Source organism: Electrona antarctica (assembly GCF_951216825.1).
Source record: "Electrona antarctica genome assembly, chromosome: 2".
NCBI lineage: Eukaryota > Metazoa > Chordata > Actinopteri > Myctophiformes > Myctophidae > Electrona > Electrona antarctica.
In genome coordinates, this window is record NC_136807.1 from 15,944,123 (window position 1) to 15,966,968 (window position 22,846).

The window sequence follows — 22,846 nt, forward strand, 5'->3', positions numbered from 1 at the left end:
GCGTCTGTGCCTATGATGGCGATAGAGAGCTGCGGAGAGAGAAGAAAGGATGCGCTCCCTCCGCTCAGATAGCGGGCTGCTATGAGGGAAGGAGGGAGGAGGGAGGGAGAGAGAGAGAGAGAGAGAGAGAGAGAGAGAGAGCACACTACCTCTCTGTTCTCTTCTCACTCACAACTCTGACCGGCGAGTCGTTCATTACAGAGAAAGGGAGAAGTGGAGCGACCAAGCGACAGGGAAGGAAGGAAGGAAGCCTATATCAACACAAAGCGGAATTATTTCCTCCGAAAAACAAGGCATACATTACAACAACAACACAACGTGGAAGAGCGAGCCGCATCCAGCGGCTTTGCAGTCTGGATTCCCATTCCTTTCACTGTTGCATACGGCTCATTGTGGAATATCTGAGGAGGATCCCTAGTCTTTTCTCAGCTGCTTTGCAGTTGTTTATCCAAACAACTTCTACCTCCCTTCCTTACAAGCAGGGAGGCTTCATTTCTGTTTTCCTCGTGGTCGTTAAAGCGGAATGAATGACAAAAACAAAGGTTGATGTCCATAATTCGCCGACTCACCTCTTCGCCTCGCCCAAGGAACGGAGGGTGCCTCACCAACGGCAGAAAATGGAAAGCGGAGGCGGAACCGAGAGCTCGGACAGCCGGCAGACGATGCCCGAACAACAACAACCGAACGAGCCCTCGTCGGTATTCCCCGCCAAGCCTGCGGGCGAAAAGAAGAAGAAGGTCAACCGGGCACCGTCCCCAGCTAGACCGAAGGATGTACCCGGGTGGTCGCTGACCAAGATCCGGGGAGGGATTGGGACCCCGACCCTCAGCGTCAAACCGGGAGCCATCCACCTGGGTAGCCGCGCTTCCAGGCGCAGCACTTCGGCCAGCGTTGGCGTGAAAGACACGAAGACGGAGAAAGGTGGAGGTGGGAAAGTAGCGGGCAAATCATCCACTGTATCCCTGAAGGGCTCGGGTGGGAAAGCGGCGAAGAACACCGGACGTAGAAAGGTTTCGGACGCCAGTATTGCATCCGATGACTTGTCCAAAGACTCCGGTTGCGCTCCCGGGAAGCTCTCGTCGACCGACAGCAGCTCCGAGCTGTCTGACTGCGCCTCGGAGGAAAACAAGCTCTCCGCTGACGCGGCCAGCAGCGATGCCGAGTCGAGGAGCAGCCGGTGCGGCGGGCTGGACTGGGAGAAGCCGGCCAAGGATGGCGTGTCGGCGGAGAGATCAAGCCGGCTATCCGCTGCCAAGACCTACGCCCCGGAGAGAGACGAGAAGAACCGACTGTCCCTGGGAGCGGACACCGGGGAAGGCAGCATCTCTCCCGGCGACGAACGATCTTCTATCACCTCGTTTGACAGCAGGGTCCCTGCCAGTACATCACTGGCTTTCTCCGACCTCACGACAGAGGAGTTTATGGACGGGATGCACGAGGAGTTTGGCAGGGAAATCGAGGAATTGAGATCTGAAAACGATTACCTAAAAGTAAGTAACGTGAGCTACGTTATCTGCTGCTATGTGTGAAAACTGTGCATGGCATGTGTACACAAATAGGGATGAATGCATAACTCAACCGCGTTCAGCGAAGCACTGCTAATTAGCCAATTAAGACATGTCATGCAGTCTTGCATAATTGTGTGAATACTGTTTTTGCCGCAGCCAACCTGGAATTAAGTAAAAACAATAATTCTGTTGTGAACTTGTGAACATAATAGTAATAGGCCTATTTGAGCTATGGAAAGTAAAGTAGCCAAAACATGGTGGAGTTTCAGTTTACTATCCGTTTCCAGTGAGTTCATTTCCTAATGTGTAATATACTTACCACTAGTGACTCCAAGAAACATGTTATTATCAGGGCGTGACACACACACACACACACACCAACAAGTTTGCAGATGCAGATCCTTGTATTGGTCTACCTGCAGGCAAACAGATCCATGTGCTCTCGGTGAGTGATTTATAAGGCAAAATGATCAATAACATTAGCATGTCCCAACCACTAGACTATACTCCCCACAGTGATTGATTAGGATTACACAGTTGCAGACGCACGCACACACACACACACACACACACACACACACACACACACACACACACACACACACACACACACACACACACACACACCCTCTCTTCCTCTTTCACACACACAAAGATTATACATGCACACAGTCACACTCTCACAATCACACTAACACCACCATTGCAACATCACCAATCAATTTTGTGCACACACACGCATCTGCATACATAGATGTGTGTGACTGTGTAAATGGGTGTCAGTATAATCGTTCCAGTATCTCCTTTTCCACAGAACCTGCTCCATATGACATAAACACTGGGCTGATTTGGTGGTCTAGTGTTTAAATAGGCTGGCATAACTGGGACTAAACACTTTCACACCCAAAATGGCCTATAGTTACTTCTTGGGTCAAATGTGACCAAATGGCAATCATTTGACGTGTCGCTCTCCTGGTCACTTCCGCACTCCTGCGGACTTGAGCCACAAGAGGCACTGCACAGCGAGCAGTCAGGCGAGCAAGTCGCTGTGCAGAATGTTACAAAGTCCTTTTCAGCCGACTCAGCGCCATTCCAGTTATGCCTCAATAGGGACTGAATCATAACTCATATCCCCCTAGTCAAAATGGGCCATAGCAGCCTCGCAGGTGCCCCCGAGACATCCAACATTCGCCGTTCGGTCAAATCCGTCCCAATTGGTCACCCGTTTACAGCCGAGAAATGCATTGACTGGGAAGCTTGAGTTTCCAGCTCCCAGCTCAAGCTTCTGTCACTTGAGCAAGGTATTGTTCAATCGTTCATAAATCACTCTGGATTTGAATGTTAGTTAAAATGTTGATGTATTGTCTTGGCTGTACTTGAGGGTGCAATCTGGTTAAAAGCCTTATTTGCACAAGTGATTCCTCCCCACACACAGGACTTGAGTCAATTGATTGTAGATAACCCTGGGATATTTGTTTAGTGGAGGGCAATATCCACATGATGATACATTTTGATTAGATGCTTACAGTTCTAGCTGTGTGTGTGTGTGTGTGTGTGTGTGTGTGTGTGTGTGTGTGTGTGTGTGTGTGTGTGTGTGTGTGTGTGTGTGTGTGTGTGTGTGTGCGTGCGTGTGTGTGTGTGTGTGTGTGTGTGTGTGTGTGTGTCTGTGTGTGTGTGTGTCTGTGTGTCTGTGTGTGTGTGTGTGTGTGTGTGTGTGTGTGCACTGTGCGCGCACACACACACACACGTACGTGCTCGTATACATGCGTGTGTATGTGTGTTGGTTGGTGCTACTGGTTTGAGACCACCCAAAACCTCATGGGAGGCCATGACATGAAGATATTGTGCTACTTTCTGTTGTGTTGTTACAGCTGTTAGGAACACCTGGCTAAAGGATCAACAGCTAACCAGAAATGTTGAAGCCTCAGCCGGCCCTCACTCTCTGTCCGTCCGTCTGTCTTTCACTATGTGATGTTTTAGCTATTTGCAACGGCAACCAATCTGCTGTACCTTCCCAGCTTCTACCCCATAGGATTAGTGTTAGCAACACGTAAATGACAGCTCAACTAATTGCATGCAGCTGTCAGTCAATATTATAGCAAACACGCATCTACAGCGGCTTGCACTCAGCAGGGAGCCTCTAGAATTAACGGATTTATCACATATCAGGTCTGTGTACTTCGCTGGTACAGAGTAATGCCTGATTTTTAGTTATACTTTAGTTGTACGACAGTGTCACACTCAGTCACAACACATATTTTGATCTTGTAGATTTGCTATTTTCTGCAAGTGACACCGTTATACAAAAGAGTATACTATAAACTAAGCATGTGGTAACTGGTAAGACAGGAAAACCCTAACCTGAGACTAGAGCACCGCCCGTAAGTGTAAGTACAAGCCTATACACAGAGATGGATGTGGAGTCTGGACACACACGCACGCACGCACGCACGCACACACGCACGCACACACACACACACACACACACACACACACATTACTGTCTATTGTTACTGTAGTATTCACTCACGCATGCACACACAGATACCATCAGTTCATTGTCTTCTAATAGTGATTGTAATTGAAATCGTGCTGGCTGGGACTGTATGGAATTTACAGTCTAATCTGTGGCTCAAGAGGTAGAGCAGGTAGAGCAGGTCGTCCAATGATCCATGGGTCGGCGGCTCGAATCCCGGCTCCTCCTGTCTACATGTCGAAGTGTCCTTGGGCAAGACACTGAACCCCAAATTGCTCCCGATGTGCTGGTTGGTACCTTGCATGGCTTCCGCCGCAATCCGTGTATGAATGTGTGTGTGAATGGGTGAATGTAATGCACAATCTATGTAAAGCGCCTTGGATAAAGGCGCTATATAAATGCACCATTTACCATTTAATAGCAACATTTGGCCTTATATAAACGTATAGTACAGTGCAATCTACACTGCTGTACATTGCAAGTACTTGCTTTGGCAACATAATATTATCCATAGGGCTATTTAATTCACCTGGCCTGATTATATTTTTAAGTCCACTATTTTTATTTCCAGATGAATATACTGGATGTGAGAGCCTGCAGTCTTTGTACTGTGCCTGCCAGTATGTGAGCATATTATTCTGACCTCAAATGTACTGCATTGTTCATAACGTCTCTGTGACCGCAGGCCAAGTTCCAAAACATTTTTGAACACCTTTGATTTTGAACAAGCGGTGTGGGTTCTGCTTTCTACAAATAGCCCTATAACTAACACCATCTATCTACCCACCAAGTTCATTCACCAGAATGCGTGGTTTATCACACCACATAACAGAAACCACCCTTCCCGCATTCATATGTAGTTAGCTGCAAAAAGCAGGTCAGTGGGCCAACTCGCTCTCTCCCTCCCTCTCTCTCCTGTCTGTGGTGATTCGCTCGATCTCTCCTCTCCTCTCATCCTTTCTGTCTAGCCTATAATGCAGGTATGTAGCAGTAGCAGTAGCACCAGCTTGGTGCAGACTGCTTGCTGCAGTCTGTTTTAACTCGCTCACTGTATCTTCCACACCCATTGCTGCACACACACACACACACACACACACACACACACACACACACACACACACACACACACACACACACACACACACACACACACACACACACACACACACACACACCATCAATTGTTTATAACGTAGAGGAGAATCTCACTCCCTCACACTAACAGTGTTTATACTATAGTCTCTCACTCAAACACTCTCTTTATTTCCCACTCTACCTCTTGTTCCGTTTTCCCACTCACTCTTGGTTTTGCTGCCTCTGTCTCTCTCTTATCACGCATGCACGCCTGCACACATACACACATGGGCATGCATGCACACAGACGTTGACCCATATTTTCCACCGTAGTAAATTATGCCCATAGTTTACAACCGTACTACTGCTACTGCTACTACAGCTACTGCCATAGTAGTGGTAGCTGTAGTAATAATAGTAGTTCATATGATGCAGAGGATTTCATTTCATACATAGTGCAAAGAGAGTTAGAGACATACCAGGAATCAGGATAGTACATAATCCATAGAACTCTGCAGGTAAACTCATTACATTCAAAACCTGTGCATTTGATTTGCTGTTAGTCGATTGTCTAATGAGTGTTCAGCAGTGCATGTGTATCATAAGGAAGTACAGATGAGAAAGAGTCCCATGGATTAAATAATTAGCCTTGGGGAACATAGTTTTCCTCTTCGACTGCTAATGGGCAAATTACCCACATTCCTCAATGTTCCAGTCTGGTCAATTCTGACCGCTGTATTTTAACCCGGCGGTCAATCAGCGATTGCACGCAAGTGAGGAGTTGAAGAGCAATTATATACTGTGTAGGAAAAAGGGACAAAGTAAAGTTAATATTATTATTATTATATAATATGTGCATGCTTGCTCCCATGTCACATTCTCCCATGGTGCATTGTCAAATTGGTGCAGCTAATAGTGCATTGTTCACTACACACCAGGCTCTGTCCTTATAAATTGTTGATTGGGGCTTATTGCTACAAAGGCTTCGTCTGTGGAGGAGGAGGGGGTGCATGGGGGTGTAGAATCGTAGATAAGGCATTTGGGGATTTAGCCTAATTTGCATTAGCATGAAATTGAGGTGCAGAGACGAGAGAACATTCAGTGCACACACACACACACACACACACACACACACACACACACACACACACACACACACACACACACACACACACACACACACACACACACAGTAATAGCACGACAAACATAATTTATGGGGGGGAAAAACAGTGTGTGAGTGTTTTCCAAACTCCCTGGTGTAATGTTTGATTACCTCCCACTGGTTATTGTAACTGTGGCATCATTATGTTATTATACATCATTATCAGATCTTTGCCAAAGGGTTCTAGTTCACCTCCATTCAGTACCGTGAATAATTCTATTCTGTGTATGTTGACAAAGCATGCATATTTATTTTAGATTCAGTGCTTGCCAAAGAGCCCCACACAGTGAAATACTATAATTGGATCATTCGGATTCAGTACCACTCTGGCTGAATGCATTATACTGTAGGCACTCATAAAGGACAATCTTTGCTCAATTGATGCTGCATGAGGACTGAGGAGTTTGCTGTGTGCATGTTTTGTGCATGTCAAATAGATTTAGGTTTGAAGGTGGCCTTCTACAATTTTACAGACAGCAGATGATGAACAGAGCATTCATATCGTTGCTGAAACCTCTTACCTCCATATTTGTCTTTTCGCAAATGAATGCCGTACTTGATCACACTACAGTGTCACACAAAAGCATCAAAAGTAGCAGATCTACAAGCTCCAAATACAGCGTTTTGAGCTTGTCGATCTGCTACTTTAGCTATTTTTTAACTAGACTCCTGAATAGTAACCATTTTGGACATATGAGGTTTCCACCCGACAGAGAAGATATAATATGTCTGATATAGTGTACGCATCTCTACTGAGTGGATGCCAGTAGTACTATAGTTTAATGCAGCGCACACAGCGACGGGGCCTTAAAACAGCATGGCCTCAGGCTATGTGACCCAGTAGTAACCCCATCCCATGCATCCTGTAGGAGACACTTCCCTTCATTTTAGAAGTTAACCACTTAAGCCAGGGGTCCTCAATAGGCGGACCACGGACCACCTCTCTGTGGACCCTGGGCAAAAAAAAAAAAAATGTTTTAAACTATTTCCATACTCTCAAGTATTGGTTGGGAGGGGATCCGATTTGTATAAGCTTGCCTTGGTGTGACTGTACTAAAAAATATAGAGCCCCGCTCTCCGCTGGCCGCTGCGTGGCCCGCGCTGCGTGGCATAGGACCGGACCTTAGTCTTTTTCAAAAATGATTAGTGGACCTTCAGCATTTCTAGTTGAGGACCCCTGACTTAAGCTCTACACATTTTAGGTCACAGCTTGTCGCAAGTCCTGAAGCATTGTGAGCTTGTAGATCGTAGAATCTTTGCCTGCCCAAAAAAGGAACACCAGTAAAAGTCCTAAAAGTCTCGAGGGCTAGTAATGGCTATTAAGAAAGTTATTATGAAATAACATAAATTATTTATCTTCATCACATTTTTTTATGTCATACACTGTAAAAACACAATTAGCGACATACATTATTTGGTGAAGTTCGAATTACGTATGAAGAATTTTACTCATTACTTATTAAACATATTAAAATGCAGATTGTTAAAACTCGGGACTAAGAAATTAAAAAAAGAAATGAGGCACAGGAGACTATTCCAATTATGGACATGATTAATCTCACTGATTAGTGACTGGAGTACAGACACTAGTAATTGAAAAAGGTGTTATTAGAGCTTATTGCATGTGGTACACAGGAGATAGAGGAATATAATCTAATATGCGTAATAAGCCTGCTTGTTAGTGATGTATGATTCAGCTCATTGCAGTAGACAAAAGTAATTCCATTTTCTGCCAGTCCTGAGGGGCAGAGCAAGACGTTGCTTTTGCCTTTTGGAACAGGCAATCATTGCCAATTTAGGCCAAATGTTTTTACTGTCCATAACGGTTAGAGGAATAGTTGGTGAGGCAGCAAGACATTCATAAGAACAATTCTAATAATAATCTTTATTTAACTAAATTATTCAATACAACAAGAAGCACCATTCAGGTTTTTTTTTTCATTTTTTGTTGAAAATGTACAATCGCCTGGACATCAAATCCTGAGTGAATACTTGATGACCTTTAGATGACCACCGTGTTCATGTAATACAAGAATGATACAGCGACAGTGTCTTCATGTCCGTTATGAAAGAGAGATATAGATCTGTATTAATGAGGTTATTTTAACTGACCTGATATTACGTAAGCCTATATTGTACAGTACATCACTCTAAGGAGGAAGTAATCACAATAATGATGATCATGATTATACTAATTATCAAAACCATGGATATGGCTTGAAGTCAATGATGAGGCTGTAGGTGAGAAGCTGTAAGCGTTATAAATGTTAAGTAACTGATGCAGGTTGATTCACAGCAAAAGCATAATGAGGCGCTACTAATGAACATGGCATTATGGAGATGATTTGATTGATATGATGTACAGTCATAGTGATTGATTGGGTGCTGCTGATGACATGGAGGTTACATAAGTACATTGTTAAAAACATTTCAGATGAAAGTGTGAGAGTGCAGGTCAAGTGTGTGTATACATTTTACATTGTACGTGGTCCAAATGTGGTCTAATATGTGATTCTCGGGCCATTTTGTTTCAGTTGTAAAATCTTTGAGTTACACACCTGTAAGTGTCCATTTGGTTCCTAATTATCCATCATTTAGCTGGGGGCCCCTTGGAATCCCCATCAAGGACCCCTGAGGGTCCCCGCCGGACATCACGTTGAGAACCAGAGGTCTAAATCGTCTTTCTCACAGTGATCATACAGTTTCTTCAAGGCATCCCATAAGATATGACAAGGATTTACTGATCTCTGGAGGGAAATTCAGGTGTCATAGCAGCAACAGGTGGCTCATACTTGAGTTGAACCATAAGGTGGTAGTAGTGTAGTAAGGTGAACAGCACGGTTCCTTGGGGTATGTTGGAGGTAGTCCATAATCCTGGGTAGTGGTTCTCAAAGTGCGGTCTGGGGAGTGGGGAGAATGTAGATGATGCATAATGAGGAGTGATGACATAATAAACAATTCTCTATTGGCCCATTATGGACGCCTCTCTAATGTCACCATTTTAAAATGCCATTATAACTCAAACCGTTTTCCCCTCCCACTTTTCTCCCCTTGGGGTGACGTGCAGGATGAGATGGAGGAGCAGAGGTCAGAGATGCTGGAGATGAGAGACATGTACATGGAAGAGGATGTCTACCAGCTCCAGGAACTACGTCAGCAGCTGGAACAGGTCATTATGATGATCATCGCTGTCGGGTGGAAGCCTTGTAGTGTCCAATATCCTTACTTTTCAGGAAATGGAAAACAGAGCCTGTGTTCACAATCACAATCTCTTGTTAATACTTTTCATTGGTTAAATATTTATAATAACCACAGATAAGACAACCTGGTGTCCTTAGTATTTGTAGCATGTCATTATAGGTGAACATGTTCAAACATTAAAAAGAAAGAAAGCAAAATGAGCAGATCTACAACTTCAATGCGTCGCAACGTGTTGAAGTTGTAGATCTATTCTGGACCCTAAATAGATTAGGTCAGCCTAAGCAAAATAAACGGAAATTAACTGACATAACCAAAGTGAGACATGAGTGGAACATTATATAGTCGGTGATCAGTCTGATCAGTCACACAAAGGGCGATAGACTAGGTTAGGACATAGCATTTAAGAAGACTACACATAACATAAACCAATAAAACACTAACTAATATTACCTAATGAAATTGCAAACCAAGTGAAATATCAGAAAACCCATTTCTTCGAAAACCTAATATCCAAGTCAAACGAATAAAGCCCTGCCCCTCCCCATAATGCAGAAGGAACATGGTGCACTCCAATTTCCCCATCAGCTCCATATAAGCAGATCTGAAGCAGCTGTTTTCCTTGGCCAGCCATATCAATGCCAGCTGCACTCCTCAGAAATGATAACTCAAAGAAAACTAAATCAACGTAAAGCAGCACTATGTAACTTTCCTCTTCTACCCCCAGATTTGAACCTGGTTTCCTGCTATAATAACTTTCCGACCATGATGATGCACATTCGTAACATTTCTTTAGGACTGATAGTGGACCCTCGTTAACACAAAACACAAATTCACTTAATCCTTGTGTTTCCCAGGCCAACAAGACTTGTCGTATACTGCAGTACCGTCTGAGGAAGGCAGAGCGGCGCTCTCTACGTGTGGCTCAGACGGGACAGGTGGACGGGGAACTGATCAGAACACTGGAACAAGACGTCAAGGTCAGTGTGTGTGTGTGTGTGTGTGTGTGTGTGTGAGTGTGTGTGTGTGTGTGTGTGTGTGTGTGTGTGTGTGTGGTGCAGATCATCCTTCACATTACAGAGTTAGTCTAGCATGTTATTGTTGCTAGACTATTGAGCCCAGACATACATTTGGGGTTTCAAATATGTCAGGGGCCTTGCGCTCATACAATTTGTAATGGTTTATTTGTCCATGATAGTGTGTGTGTGTGTGTGTGTATGTGTGTGTGTGTGTGTGTGTGTGTGTGTGCTTGCGTGCGTGCGTGCGCGTGTGCGTGTGTGTGTGTGGGTGTGTGGGTGTGCGCGTGTGTTCATAAGTTTTCCGGACTGATTGTGTTATAGACATGCAGTCATGAGCCAGCGGTTAAAGGGAATTCGTCCATTTAAAAAGGACACACTCAGACAGATGATTGGTCACACACTGTTAGAAAGAGCAGAAGGTCTCATCATGTCTGTGTGGACTGTATGTGTGACTGCAAAATTGCTCTGACACACACACACACACACACACACACACACACACACACACACACACACACACACACACACACACACACACAATCTCTCTACACAGTAAAGGGGAATCCTTGTGTTATTTGTCATGGTGACCTTGGGCCATAGTTACACATTGGTAAATTCACAGCATTCCCCCGACTGCTTCCATGTGACACACGACACAATGTGGTCTTTATCTGCTGTCTGACCAGAGGGAGAGGGGGGAGGGGAGGAGGTAGAGTGGAAGAGAGAGAGGGAAAGATAGCTAGTGGGGAGAAGAGATAATGAGAGGAGGAAAAGAAGGGATACAGATAGCGAGAGGGCGTGAAAGAGATGGATAAAGAGAAAGGACTGGAGAGGGGAGAGACGAATAGAGGCCGAACACTAGCCCATTTTTGGGTCCAATCCCAATGTTGGAGAGTCCTATAGAACCACCAATTACCAATGTTTTGTTTTGACCAATATTTAAGATTTAAGATTTTTCGAATCAATTAAAACAAAACTTTTATTAAAATGTGTAATTCCGAACACATACGTACAGTATAAAACAAACAAATAATTATTGTCCGATATATCAGCCAAACCGATATGTGGGTCTGGCTCTAGAGAGCCATAACGAGGGAGGGAGAGAGAGGAACAGAAGGCGGGCTGATGGGATAGAAGTGATGTCATAGTCTGCTGTTGCCATCTCTCACTTTATCACCAGCTGTTTGCATGGGACAGCAGCGAGGAAGCACAGACTGGAAAGAGTGACGAGAGAACAGAAAAATTAACATGGAAGATGGAAAGAGAGAGTGACAGAAAACAGGAATAAAGGAATGGAAAGAAATGCAAATGAATGAAGCACAGGAAATGAAAGAAAGGAAGATAGAACGAATGAATAGCTGAAAGAAGGATGTGATTGTGTGTCTTTCTCTCGTGAGAGAGAGAGAGAGAGAGAGAGAGAGAGAGAGAGCGATCTAGGGAGAACAGGGATTGGCTGCTGTTTGAACATTTGAATCTTCACTGACCAATGATAGGAAGGAAGAGAGTGGAAGTGAGGGAGCAATGGATATAAATGAAAAGGAGACAGAAATTCAGTTATAGAAATTTGATCGATGGGAGACAGAATGAAAAGGAAAGAGAGAATCATTGTTCATGATAGCAGTGGGATAAGAAGTGGGAGACAGGGAGAGATAGGGAGAGAGAGGAACTAGAAGAGAGATAGAAAAAGGGGGAAATCAAAGAGAGTGGGTGTAAGAGAGAATGGCAACGACAGAACAGTAATCATCCAAGAGAGAGATAGACAAAGACAGAAGAAGTGTTGGTGTATTGTAAAAAAGATTACTGGGGCCGATTACCAAACACACACACACACACACACACACACACACACACACACACACACACACACACACACACACACACACACACACACACACACACACACACACACACACACATAGACGGATCAATCAAAGGAGATAGGCAGTAGTAGTAGGCTGCAGTAGTGATGAGACTCAGTAAACCAGGAAACCACAGGAAGACTCTCTCTCTCTCTCTCTCTCTCTCTCTCTCTCTCTCTCTCTCTCTCTCTCTCTCTGTCTCTCTCTCTCTCTCTCTCTCTGTCTCTCTCTCTCTCTCTCTCTCTCTCTCTCTCTCTCTCTCTCAACATGGGAGATTGTTTCTCCTAGCTACTGGGGGCAGAGACAAACTGCCAGGTCAAATTACACCATGGCACATTGTGTGTGTTCGTGTGTGTGCGCGCGTGTCTGTTTGTGTGTGTGCTGTGTGTGTGCGTGCGTGCGTGCATGCATGCATGCGTGAGCGTCTGCGTGCATGTGAGGTGCACGCCAGCGTGTGCCCTCGAGCCAACTGGTGTTACTTTGCATAGGGCCAGTGTTATGGGATTCCACTGCAGTGTGAAGGGGGTCATTTAAACCAACTGACTGTGTGTGTGTGTGTGTGTGTGTGTGTGTGTGTGTGTGTGTGTGTGTGTGTGTGTGTGTGTGTGTGTGTGTGTGTGTGTGTGTGTGTGTGTGTGTGTGTGTGTGTGTGTGTGTGTGTGTGTGTTACCAGCCATTGTACATACAGTACACTGTACAACCACTTATTATGTATTTATACTGATACATGACTTCACAGAGGTTCACACACTCCATTACACTCATGAATGCAGTTTAAGCCTCACTTATACCAATCACTGTACATAAAATACTCCTGTGTCTTTACACACACATGCACGCACGAATGCACACGCACGCACACATATACACACACACTGTCTGTGTGTGTGTATATGCACACTTGTAACTTCATCTTTGTTTTCTTGCCTGTGCATGTCTGTGTTTATAATCAGTCCTGTGTTTATTCTAGTGTGTTTGGCCTAACACGCACATCGCACGCAAGTCGCACGCACGCACGCACGTCGCACGCACGCACGCACACACGCACGCACGCACGCACGCACGCACGCACGCACGCACGCACGCACGCACGCACGCACGCACGCACACACACACACACACACACACACACACACACACACACACACACACACACACACACTTCTATCTGTGTGTCACTCCACTCTGATTGAGTGGTTCTGGAAAGTCCCAGTGTGGGACTTTGTGATGACTGGTCATAATCCCTGTGGGACTTTGTGATGACTGGTCATAATCCCTGTAATGTTGATCAGTCTAATGCAGGGTTTCTCAAATAGGGTCCAGGGGTGCCGCAGAATACTTCACGGGGAAAGATTTACATATTCACGTACCGTAATATGACATAAACGTAAGGCGTTAGTATCAATGTAATTCAGGGATGACGTGGATGAAAAGCCACTGGTCTAATGGATGTCGTAATTGTACAGTGGCAGTGTACCAAATATTATGTTACCACCACAAAAATAACCAATAGCAGCCATGTAATAATAGTAATTCTAAAGATAGTGATGTTTTTAATTGTTTACACTGCTGTTTGTGTTGTGTTAGATTTGTTTAAAATGTCCTGGTCCATATCTATCTGACAGTCAATTAATTATTTACATCAATAATCGAAGTGAAAATGTCTTGTTATAATATTTGGGTTTATTCCATGAGAAGAGATCTTGCAAGCGTTGGAAAGGCATGGTTCCAGATATGTTCTTCTGGCATATGAGACAAGATGGAAGACTTTTAGTCTTATCTGTAACCCAGGGGGCAACGTACCATAGTTTCACAAAGTTCAACTAACAAAGGTTACACTTACAGTAGCGACCCCAATAGGACAGGCATTCTTCATTTGATGACGTCACTTCCTTCAGAGGTCAGGAACTATATTTAGGCAGTGCAACCAGAGTTTAGTACTTATGACCCAAAGCTCTGACCCGGCGGCATGAACAACAACTCGGTTATTCATTCCGCGAGCCGAGGTCAGGCAGAAGCGCTTACGAACAGCAAGCTACTAAATAATTCCTCCTACAGAGGAGAAATTATATTTGTACAAGGTTCACGCTTTAAAAAAACAAAGACATCGTTATCAAGAAATGCTGATACTATAGCGAGCACAGGACAGGACTTCAACCTTATCACCGACCTGACATGATGGAGTTTAGGCCATAATGACATAGCACAGAATGTCATAACTACATTATCCATAACTAATCAATATGGATTGATTAGATCACCAACCATTTTTGTTATTTAAGGAATCTCTGGCGGTCGTGGTATATCGCCAGAACTGTTCATCCCCATCGAGTTCACCTGGTTCTCTGTAACGCTGGAAGCAGCAATACCGGCCGGGAGCCAAGCTCAATGCTTAGCTCAGTGCTTCTTAACCACGGGTCGGGACCTTAGTAGTACAGTATGTCTACTACTAAGTGCTTATTAGGGTGGGGGGTCCGGCGGTCAGTTCAATTATGATTATTCTGGGGGGTCACGGTCTGAAAAGGTTGGGAACCACTAGCTTAGTCTCCCAGGAACACGCTCTAACCCCCCGCGCATCAAACGGGCATGGGCCTCAACACATGCTCTGTGTGTGAGCACGCACTCCACACTGGCATTTACTCCAAAAGGGCAGGTCCACCGAATGAGCACATGCTCCCAGCGGCCATGCCCTGAGCGCCGCGGCCACTGCAACTTCATGCAATAGTACATCTAATGCATGCCTTTGATGAACCATAAACCATTCATGGTAGGATTCACTACATTTCTGAAACCCACATTTTTAGATTTTATTTTGACTTAGTTGATAAGAGGTGGTTTAATTTGACCTTGGTGTGGCATGTTTGACAAAGTGAAACCGCATTAGGTTTAATTGGCTTATTAACTACTGCCCGAGTTTTAAGACCATGGTCACACCCAGTAAAGTGCTTATACTCAGACTTGTGCGCGCGCGTACGTACGCACGCACGCACGCACGCACGCACGCACGCACGCACGCACGCACACACACACACACACACACACACACACACACACACACACACACACACACACACACACACACACACACACACACACACACACACACACACACACACACACACACACACACACAGTTCACATGGCCTTTGCACTCCTTGAGGGAGAGGATGGATGGATGGATGGGTAGATAAAGAAGGAAATGAGAGGAGTAGATAGAGATCAGGTGGTGGGGGAGGGGATGAGAGACAGAGGGTGGTTGATTGTGTGTTTGCCACATGGTTATATATCACATGCTGTTTGATTGTGTGTACAGTATGTACAAGTGTGTGTGTGTGTGTGTGTGTGTGTGTGTGTGTGTGTGTGTGTGTGTGTGTGTGTGTGTGTGTGTGCGCGCGCCCACGCGTGTGTGCGTGTGATTGATCACGTAATTTGGGACATGCAGCCATCACAGACTATGAGAATTTATTTCCTGTTCCACTCACCCACTGCTCTCGTTCCCACAAGCCACAGAAGACATCTGGACACACACACACACACACACACACACACACACACACACACACACACACACACACACACACACACACACAGAGGAAACGGTTGCTAGTCTTCTCATGACGTGAACACATTACGGTCTGAATGGAATCTTGGCAGCGGTGGCCGAACGGATAGCGGCGCGGTCTAGATACCGGAAGGTTCCCAGTTCGAATCAGCCGTCCGACACGTTAAAATTACCACCGCTGAAATGCCCTTGAACAAGGCATCAACCACTACGATGAAATGTGTTCTATGAGCAGGGCCTGGCTGGAAACAAGTTCTTGAGCTTAGCCCAGATACCCTGGGTAAATATAGATTTCATTTCATTTCATTTCATTTCAATCTCCTCTAAATGTGTCTCCCAAGTCAAGCACATACTGTATGTCCTGGTACTGTTCAGGATTCAAATTCAAGTAGCAGATCTTTCGAGCTTGCAGATGTGATGCTTCTGTGTGATGCTGTAGTGTAGTATGTTCAACTAGGACAATCATTTACCAATAAACACAAACAGTTAGAATATGGAAGTAAGAGGTTTTTGCCCGACAGCAACGATAAGCTCTATCTCTGTCTCTCTGTCTTTGTTTATGTGTTTATGTAACTTGGTTGTGAAGGAGACATATCCCCTGCTAAAATAGTATTCACACGCACGCACGCACGTGCACACACACACACACACACACACACACACACACACACACACACACACACACACACACACACACACACACACACACACACACACACACTGTGAGTAAGGGGTGGGAAGTAACAGTATCCGGTACATTTATCAGGATAGACACAGCTGTATGCTGCTATGGGACTGGCCATTACTCTTGTGTGCAGTGTGTCTCTCGCTGTATTAAGCACACGCGTGTGTGTGTGTGTGTGTGTCTGTGTGTGTGTCACACACACGCACGCACGCACACACACACGCACACAACCTCCTACCTGCTCTATGTGTCAGGCAGACCGTAGGAAGTTGTTTCCATGCATGCGTCACTCCTAAGGAGTCATAAGTGTGTGTGCATGTGTGTGTATCACTATAACTCCAGTATAGTGTTGCTTGTGCTATAAATGTACCTATGATGATACACGACAAGATAAGCCCAGATGAACTGGAAAATACTAGCTGTAATACTGCTAATTATGTAGTTGCAAGTTAATTCAGGCAGATTTATTCAAGAGGTTCACACGGGCGGCTATGTTGTTACATTTTACCACTGTGTGTGTGTGTGTGTGTGTGTGTGTGTGTGTGTGTGTGTGTGTGTGTGTGTGTGTGTGTGTGTGTGTGTGTCACCAGACTTCCCACCTTACTGTAAGGCTTTCCATATAATATAATAGAGCTATAGAGTTCCACCACCTTATGGTGCAAGACCTGGCCAACTCTGTGTCTGATAATGGCTTACCCTGGATTGGAATGTTGACCAATCATCATCGTTATGATGACTTTATGCCTTGTGAAAGCCACTTTCTCTTTCTCATGTGGAATGTGTTTCACTCTGGGAGCGCCCTCAGCGCACCCTGTCAGTTTATATGACGCCGCACTAGCAGGAGAAGACGGTTCTTTTTGATCACATTATGTAATGTGGGTATTGAAAACACAGCAACTATAATGGCATTACTGAATGGGAAAGGGTAACTAGTTACCTTAATAGTTACCACAAAAAGTAGTTAAGTTACGTAAAGTAACTCGTTAGTAACTATAATGAATTACATTTTTATAGCGCTTTTCCAAGTGCTCAAAGCGCTTTACAATGGTTCATTCATTCATACATTTAAAAAAAAATGGTGCATTTATATAGCGCCTTTATCCAAGGTGCTTTACATAGAATGTGCATTACATTCACCCATTCACACACACATTCATACACTGATGGCAGCGGAAACCATGCAAGGCACCAACCAGCACATCAGGAGCAATTAGGGGTTCAGTGTCTTGCTCAAGGACACTTCGACACTAACTCTGGGGGAGCCCGGGTTCGAACTGGCGTCCTTGCGGTTACCATCCGGAAACTCTACCCCTGAGCCACCGCCGCCCCTGAGGGAGGTGGTGGTGAAGCGGAGGTGAAGCGGCGAACAGTCGACGCCATCGTCCTCACTTCCCACATTCACACACCAATGGTGGCGAACTCACACCGACCGACTCATTGGAGGCAACGTGGGGTTCAGTGTCTTGCCTAAGGACACTTCGACATGTGGACAGCAGGATGGATCCTGCTGTCCACATGTCGAAGTGTCCTTAGGCAAGACTCCAACCACGGACCCAGGGATCATTGGACGACCTGCTCTACCTCCTAAGCCACAGCCACCCTAGTAGTTACTCCAGTCCCAACACTGCTCGTGACCCATACATTTTTTATTTTTTTTGCGACCCGACCCACTGTTTGGGAAACAGTGCTGTAGTCACTCATCAGCTGTTGTTGTTATGCAGTGCGACATACTGCATACTTGTTCCTTTGATCCTACAAATGTCAGATCAACGTACTGTACCAGTCCTACCAGCCAGAAACATAATAACAGAGATCTGGACGGATGCTGTTGTCCTTTTTGACTTTCATCCACTAATCTCTGACTTTCAGGAAGTTACATCATCCATAATCTGCTTCCTGCCTATATATAAATCAGTGTGAAAGAGAGAGACGGACAGAGAGCACCGGGTGCCATTTGCATGACAGCTGTTAACAGTGGTGAGACTTGCTATAATCTAGCTATCTATAGAAATGGAGAGGGAGGGAGAGAGACAGAGCGGCTGATGGAATGTAATGCATTCCCACAATGCATAGCAGTTGTTAGAGGAATTGATGCAGAGATTACACCTCCACAACTGGCCATCCATGTGGTACTTCCATCCATCCGGTCTTCCATCCATAGTACAGTGTCAGAGGTATTAGTAACAGTAGGTCAGCTCATGAATATAGATAGGAGAACATTTTATTCATTATATATAGAAATACAGGTGTGAATATTATATTTGATCTTGGTGTTCAAGCTGCTATATAATTACTCCCTGCTCAGCACAATTAGAAGACAACCATTTAAGAGGCAGGGAGATATATTATTTCACAGAATCCCCCAGGAGGGAGACAGAACCCACAGGGGACACAGAGCCTACTGGGAAAAGAAGTGCATACTATGCAGTATGCAGTATACGTCCTATTATTTACTTACTCTTCGCCCCCAATGGGGCATAAGGCATCGATAATGTTCCTCCACCTATCACGGTCTTTGGCAACCAGTTGTGCCGTGCCCCATGAGAGACCCATCTCCAGCAGTTCAGCCTCTACCGTTCTGCGCCAGGGGATCTTAGGTCGGCCTCGTTTCCTTTTCCTTGGGGGTGTCCATACTTCCTATTGCTTGGTTGTAATGTTTGTGTGACTTACAGTATGTATTGTACACCATGTGTACAGTGGTGTGTGTGCCTGTGTGTGTGTGTGTGTGTGTGCGTGCGTGCGTGCGTGCGTGCGTGCGTGCGTGCGTGCGTGCGTGCGTGCAAGTCACTGCACTAAAATTTACACAATTAAACGGAAGACTTTTATCTCAATATGGTCAAATAAAAACAGACATGATACACTACACTGTAGTGACTACAGTGTAAATGAATAGTAGATGCCATATACAATATACTCTCCAAGTGTTTTGTCTGATATTTTGTCAAAACACATCAGGACACATGCATCGGCTACATAATTGCAGATGAAGTCATATAATGATGTATCGGCCAGACCAATATATCGGTCTGACTCTAATGAATAGTTTACCATCAAACGACACAAGAAATAAGGACAACATAAGAGAACAAAACATTCTCAAACCCTAGTCCCATGTGTGGATCTGCTAAGGCACTGACCCAATTTTGGCAGCTGACCCATAACTTAAGTAACGCTGCTGCAGTAGGCTTATGAGAGAACATTTCCTCGAGTCCATGTCTGTGTATTCAGCTAACAGCTGATTCTGCACATACTTCTCCTCTTATGATGAATAGCGAGTCAGTCAAACTTCCTATACAACGGTTCCTTCCTTTGTAAGCATTTCACCGCTCATTAAACGGCACAACGTCATGTCACTGCAAAATACAGAGAGTATAAAATGAACCTGACACACTCAGGATTTTACAGCGTAGAATAGATCCTACTGTAGTTATCAAGGGCAGGGACATAAACCACTGTTTGTAATGTGACAAGGAGCTATATGACTCATGTACAGTACATATAATTAAACATGAAAGGCCAACAACTTGTATTAACTCATTAAAACCGGGAAAGCATCATTTTAGATTTTTGCTAAAAAGCACTATTTTATAAAGCGTGAACATTTTTTGAACATTTTCAACTCAAATCTTTGCTTCTGGCAGTCCCGCCAGGGAGGGCGAGATGGGCCGAATTGGGGGTCGGCGGCCAAATACATATCATTTTGACATCTGTACAAATATGTACACGAACAAGTTTGAGCACCACTGAAGACCAGACAGTGGCCTTGTGGTTAGAGTGTCCGCCCTGAAACTGGGAGGTTGGGGTTCGATCCCCGGCTGGGTCATACCAAAGACTGCAAAAATGGGACCCAATGCCTCCCTGCTTGGCACTCAGCATCAAAGGGTTGGATTGGGGGGTCAAATCTACTCAAATGATTCCCGAGCGCGGCACGGCTGCAGCTCACCGCTCCTTGGCTGCGGCTCACCGCTCCAAGAGATGGGTCAAATGCGGAGAACAAATTTCACTGCGGTAACGTGTGTGACAAATCGTATGACTTTTACTTTGATATAGCAACGCACGTTTTTCAGAAAACTGTTTGGGTTTAGAAGCCATTTGTAGAATCGGTCCCCAGGTCTCAATGGGTTAATAGAAAAGGTGTACAGTATGTGTAGTTGAGGGGATTAAGTGTGTAAGGGAGATTAGAGAAGTATATCCCAGATTAAGGACATGTTGACAGGACAGGACAGGGCAGGTTGCACCTTGGCTGTTAAACATTTGTTCACAGGGACAGTGTTTCTGCAACAGCAGCAAGCCACCCTTACCCTTGACTGAACTATCCTTCATGGGGATGCTGTGTTTTACTAGCTGTTTGAAAAAAAAAGAAAACTATTGAGATAAAAATCTACAGGGAGGAAAGTCGTTGGATACTACCGTTACAGACCAGAACAACCAGCTGTTGTTGTGTGAGTGCGTGCGTGTTTGTGTGGCACACCACCACATGCATGTGTGGTCTACTGTATAAGTGCTGACAGGCTGGATCACAGGAGTAACAAGCCTGACACACACACACACACGCACGCACGCACGCACGCACGCACGCACGCACGCACGCACGCACGCACGCACGCACACACACACACACACACACACAAAACACATGAAAGAGTCCTTTTGATGGCTAACTGCTGCTGATTGAAAGATATTACTGTTTGCGTTTGGCAAGTTCATCTGCAGTGCAGTGTGTCTGGAGTGAGGTATTGTGTGTGTGTGTGTGTGTGTGTGTGTGTGTGTGTGTGTGTGTGTGTGTGTGTGTGTGTGTGTGTGTGTGTGTGTGTGTGTGTGTGTGTGTGTGTGTGTGTGCGTGGTGAATGGCTAATTTAGTCCGTTAGGGAGTGATTCAGTGAACTTACCACGATCAAGAGAAAAGTTGAGCAAGGTCTACTCCACATGACCGAAAACGTTGCTTCGTTAAAAACCATGCAAGTTGGTAGTGTGTGCCTGTGTGGCGTATATTTTTTATTGCTGATGTTGTCTACTGGTTTTTGCCCACACTTTTTAACTATTTTAATCTAGTGTGTGTTAGAGTTTTTAACACGCACGCACGCACGCACGCACGCACGCACGCACGCACGCACGCACGCACGCACGCACGCACGCACGCACACACACACACACACACACACACACACACACACACACAGAATTCCTCTTGCAGCACACTGCTAGAATGTTAATGACCTCCCATATACGTAGCTGTGTTACTGGTCTCTGACCAGTCAACTGAATGTTAATGACATATCCTATAGCGTGACGTTTAGGAGGAGGACTGTATAGAAGAGTATATAAAGAGTTGGTAGAGCTGGAGAAGCAGAGGAGATAAGTACGTGCAATAGTTAATAAAAATAACTAATCAATTTAATCCATTGTGGATTTTGATAAAGTAAACAATTTTCTGAAGTAGTGAAAGTAGGCAATCTACAAGCCCAAGGCGTTGTGATGTTGTAGATCTGTATAAAATAGAGCTTAATTCAAAAATAATTTATCGGAATTGTTCACGTTGAGTTGTTTAAAATGTTTTCTCAATTCAATGAATTGAAGGAGTAATCAATAGAATTACAAAAACAAGATAATCGATGGTTACAGCCCTAAAGAAGTGAAGTAAGAGTGAAAAGACGAGGAGAATAGTGTAGAATAAGAGACAGATGTGAGTATGCACTAAAGCAAGAAGGAGGAGAGTGTCTATTGCAGAGAATGAGAGGAGAATCGAACAGAATGGCGGTGGGTGGTGGAGGAGAGGTGCATAGAAAAGCAGTAAAATTGCAGTTGTATTAACAGCCAGTTAACAAACACTTAACGATTCACGAACGCCAACCAACCAGCATTAAACACACAACATGAATCAGTCACTATGTAGCGCTGACACACCACAGTCAATACACATAAAGTGCTGAGAGCCTTCTGCCAATGGTCATTAAGAATGAACACCCATGAGGCAAGTAACTGTAAAGCAATGGCATCTCTCAACCAGCAGACAACAGGGATTTACTGTACGTGTACGTATGTATGTGTGTGTGTGTGTGTGTGTGTGTGTGTGTGTGTGTGTGTGTGTGTGTGTGTGTGTGTGTGTGTGTGTGTGTGTGTGTGTGTGTGTGTGTGTGTGTGTGTGTGTGTGTGTGTGAGAGAGAGAGAGAAAGCAAGTGGGTGAAAAGAAAGAAGGAAGGCAGCGAAGACAGACAAAAGGGGTGAAGAAAGAGGAAATGAAGAACAAAAGAAATAAACATTCACCCATTCTACCGTCCAGTCTCCCAAAGTCAATCTTCT

General features: G+C 44.8%; 1 protein-coding gene across 1 annotated transcript in view; it reads left to right on the forward strand.

Moving 5' to 3' along the window:
* The first annotated feature begins 213 nt into the window (after positions 1–213).
* Positions 214–22,846, forward strand: part of mtcl2 (microtubule crosslinking factor 2) — a 114,164-nt gene continuing 91,531 nt past the window's right edge. Inside the window, exons 1-3 of the mRNA XM_079514037.1 lie at positions 214–1,490; positions 9,291–9,392; positions 10,279–10,401. Coding sequence (XP_079370163.1) covers positions 528–1,490; positions 9,291–9,392; positions 10,279–10,401 — 1,188 coding nt within the window. The 5' untranslated portion in view covers positions 214–527. The remainder of the gene's footprint in view (positions 1,491–9,290; positions 9,393–10,278; positions 10,402–22,846) is intronic.